The sequence below is a fragment of the Corvus brachyrhynchos genome, unplaced genomic scaffold, assembly GCF_000691975.1.
Source record: "Corvus brachyrhynchos isolate BGI_N302 unplaced genomic scaffold, ASM69197v1 scaffold209, whole genome shotgun sequence".
Taxonomy (NCBI): Eukaryota; Metazoa; Chordata; class Aves; order Passeriformes; family Corvidae; genus Corvus; species Corvus brachyrhynchos.
Genome location: NW_008246056.1, coordinates 1,092,203 through 1,096,108, shown reverse-complemented (window position 1 = coordinate 1,096,108; position 3,906 = coordinate 1,092,203). Strand labels below are relative to the sequence as shown.

Sequence of the window (3,906 nt, the reverse complement as noted above, 5' to 3'; positions counted from 1 at the left end):
GGCCCCGAGATGCGCCGGCCCCTCGGGGCACGGCCACGGAGGGTGGGTTCGGTGCCGAGCGGGGCTTTGGGCCGGGAACAGTCACTCCACAGCTCCGGAGAAATAGGAAATGGGGAGGCTTTCAAGAAGTCGGCCTCTACAATATCTCGCTGGGATCGTCTGGAAAATTCCAGGAACTAACACAAAGGCAGAAGGCTCTGGTTTGGTTTGGTTTTGTCTGGTCGGGTTTTTTTGTTTGTTTTGGGTTTGTTTGTTTGTTGTGGAGTTGGTTTTTTTTTTTAATCTTATTTATTTCATACTTATTTATTTTCTTCTTTTGTATGGAGGAGGAGAGTAAAATCAAGTATTTAAACATTGATTACTTAAACCTCTTTGGAAAACCTGGCCAGTGATTTGCTTTACCTAGAAGAGCATAAAGCCTGATGATGCTGGCTTGCCAGCGGTGGGGATGAAGGTGCAATAGAAATTTGAGCACTGCTTGGAAGACAGAGCCATACATACCATACATTGCATCTGGTGGTTTTGCACAGTAACTGCTGCACTTACAGCAGATCTGGGCTGTGTTGCGTGTTCAAACAGCCTGAGGAACACAGCTCTCTCCAAGTCACCGTGTGGGCTCTGTGTGAGGCTGGGGAGGAATTCAGCAGTGGTTTATCCAAAATAAGCATCCTTCTGCACCTGGGGAGGAAACCTCAAACAGAAAACCATGGGAATGGGGGGTTACACTTTAAGCTTTCACTCCAGTCTCCAATTACTTTCATTGTCAAGGACTCTGAGCAGTGGTGAGTTGCTGAAAATATCTCCAGGTGTTTATATTTACAGCTTATAAAGAGCCATATAAACTTTATACTTCCATAAATATATTTCAAATTGCAGCTGATTTTAGCCTTTGCCTGCAGCAGGAGGTCATTTAAGCAGTGAATTGGGAGAGCTGGACTGGTCAAAATTCCCAGGAAGGCATTGGGGAAGAAAAGGAAAGACAAAAGGGTGAAGAAGAATCTGAATGTTTTTTGTGACAAGGCTTAAAGTATGGTGGCTTCAGGGGGGTTAGGGAACTGAGGATTCCCAGGAGATGGAAGAAGTGATGGGTCCAGAGAGCACAAGCTGGAGACTTTTCCAGAGGTTTTGCAAGACATGAATCCAGAGGGGCAGAGGATGAGAGTGGGATGTGGAATTAGGGCAGCAGGGAGGTTCAGTACCTGTTTCATGCAGAGCATGTTCTACATACGAGGAGACAATGGAACATGAGTGTGTGCACAGCCGGTATTCTGAGAACAGCTTATTCAGCATTTATTCACTCTGCAGGGGTGGCTTGAGCTCCTGCCATTCAGTCCTGCCTCTCACTGAGGTCAAAAGTAGCACTGTGGCTTTTAACCACAGAGCATTCACAAGTGAGTACTCTCTTCATGCTCACCCATGAGTACAGAAGGTAATTCTGACAGCTGCAGGAGATTCTCCAGGCTAGCAAAAAGCCCCAAGAAACCCTGTCACACCACTGTGAATCATCTGATCCTCCAAAACTACTGCTATAAACCCCAGATGCTTGTAACTGAGATACTCACCTTCACTTTCCCTGATGTGTTTGGCTAAGAGGCCTCCAGACAATTCCTACAATGGAAGCTGATAAACAACATAGGAATTTCTTGAAGGCTAAAGGCAAAAATACCCTCCAAACTGAATCACTGGAAAATTACTTTAAAATACTGCCATAGTGTAGGGAGATAAACACAAACATTCTAAGGAAAAAGTATGGCATTTTACAGGAGGGCTCTCATGGGACTGACTTGAAAGGTCAGAGTTAGTTCCTGTGGTGCTGCCTCTTACTTGCTGCTACCCCAAATAGTCTTTGATTACCTTTTATCACTCACCAATCATAAAATCATGGAATGGTATGGTTTGGAATAGACTTTAAAGACTATCTAATTCCAATCCCTCTGCCGTGGGCAGGGATGCTGTCCACAATCCCAGTTTGCTCCAAGCCCCATCAAGCCTGGCCTAGGACACTTCCAGGGATGGGGCAGCCACAGCTTCTCTGGGCAACCTGTGCTGACTGGGACCATGAAACTGTGAAAAAGCAGCCAAGGAGGCAGATCAAGTGGTCACGATTAAAACCATTAATGGTTTTAAAGACTCTCTTTTGGAGCAACCTGTGCCAGGGCCTTACTACCCCCTGAGTATAGAACTTTTTCCTGATATCTGCTCTAAATCTTTTCTCTCTTAGTTCAAAACTTTCACTCTTGTGAACTTGTCACTATCTGCTCATGTAAAAAGTCACTCTCCCTCTTTTTTTATAATCTCCTTTCAGGCACTGCAAGGCCACAGTGAGGTCACCCCAAAGCCTTCCCTTCTCCAGGCTGAACAATCCCAATTCCCTCAGCCTTTCCTCACAGCAGAGCTGCTCCATCCCTCTGCTCCCCTTGGTGTCCCTGCTCTGGACTGGCTCCAGCAGCTCCCTGTCCTTCCTGTGCTGGGCCCAGGGCTGGATGCAGCCCTGCAGGGGGGTCTCAGCAGAGCGAGGCAGAGGGGCAGAATCCCCCCTCCCCTGCTGCCCACGCTGGGGCTCAGCCCAGCTCAGGGGGTTCTGTCCCAGCGCACACGGCCGGGGCAGGGCCAGCTCTCACCCACAGCACCCCTGAGTCCTTCTGCCAGGGCTGCTCCCTCTGCTCATCCCCAGCCTGGATTGATCCCAGGGGTTGTCCTGACCCTAGTGCAGCACCAGCACTTGGTCTTGTTAAACCCTGTGAAATTCCCATGGGCCACTTCCCAAGAAAGAACAGGATTTCTCTATAGATAATTTGTGACTCACCACAGAGAAAACATCACAGTTAGCACCTTGAAAAGTCACTCACCATTTCAAGCCTTTGCACCCACAAACCCAAAAGGGTTCCAGAAAGTCCATTGCGTGTGCTAAAAAGGACACACTCAGCCAGTGATCGCTGTGAGCTCTGCAACACAGTTAGTGCTACCTTTAGGGTGTTCTTTGTGTGTCCTGAAGCCTGCTTGCTGTTCTGACAGCAGATCTGAGTTGGCAGTGCATCCTCACTGAACTGCCCATTTGGCAGCGAGGTTTTTTTCTTGTGTTGATACCTTTGTCATTTAGAACCACATAAAATTGTTTGCATGTGCAACAGTGCATGAACTTCTTTTTTTACGAAAATTTCACTTGTCTCTGAAATGTCTGTTCGTGCCTGTCTCTGCTTAGTTACTTCTATGCAACAGTTTCTGGGCTTTGTAATGGTTTGAGGTGGTTTTCTTAAGAACCTTGCCTTCATTCACTGTTTTCTCCTAAAAAAAAAAAATAAAAATCCCTTGGTTGTGATTTTTGCCAAGATACTCGGAGCATTTTTTCCACTAAGTGTATCTGTAGAGGGATTCCTTATGGAACAAGGGCATATGATACCCCTGGAAAGATTGGACAACCCAGGGTTGCTGAGGAAAAGCCCCTGAACAGGCCCCTGGCTGCAGGCAGCCCTGAGAGTCCTTGGCAAGGTCTACACTGGTCGTCTCCCCTGCTGATTAGAGGCTGTCTAGAGGGACTGGGCATGAATCTTTGCAAAAGTAGATAAAAGTTGGCATAGTTGAACAATAAAGGGAGAACGATGCTCAAATCATATCGGTGTACATGTCGTTACTCTGGCCAGCTCTGCGGACTTGGTCCCTAACACCTGGCGCCTGAGCAGGGACTCGAGTGATCTTACTCGCTTAAATGCGGTTTGTTTTCGCTTAAATGCGGTTCTCCTAAAGGCGGCAAGACTCCGAATCATCGCACCGACAGTGAGGAGCCTGGAGAGCTGGAGCCAGAGTGTCCCGGCAAAAAGCTGAGTGGTGCTGGAGACCGGAGCTTGTGCAGCCGAGCGAGCCCCCGCAGGTAAGAAGCTATGGAATACGAGGCTGCCACTCGTATCC

At 47.8% G+C, this 3,906-nt stretch overlaps 1 protein-coding gene across 2 annotated transcripts in view; it reads right to left on the bottom strand.

The window, feature by feature from the left end:
- The window catches only part of LOC103623389 (C-type lectin domain family 2 member L-like), a 16,972-nt gene that overhangs the window by 12,648 nt on the left and 418 nt on the right, over positions 1 to 3,906 (bottom strand). The window contains exons 1-2 of one of the 2 annotated variants that reach the window (XM_017745837.1): positions 2,850 to 3,875; positions 502 to 691 (exon numbers count right to left, since the gene is read on the bottom strand). In XM_017745837.1, coding sequence (XP_017601326.1) covers positions 502 to 508 — 7 coding nt within the window. In that variant the 5' untranslated portion in view covers positions 509 to 691; positions 2,850 to 3,875. Of the gene's footprint in view, positions 1 to 501; positions 692 to 2,849; positions 3,876 to 3,906 lie in introns of those variants that run through there. The other variant, XM_017745838.1, reaches the window with a different exon arrangement.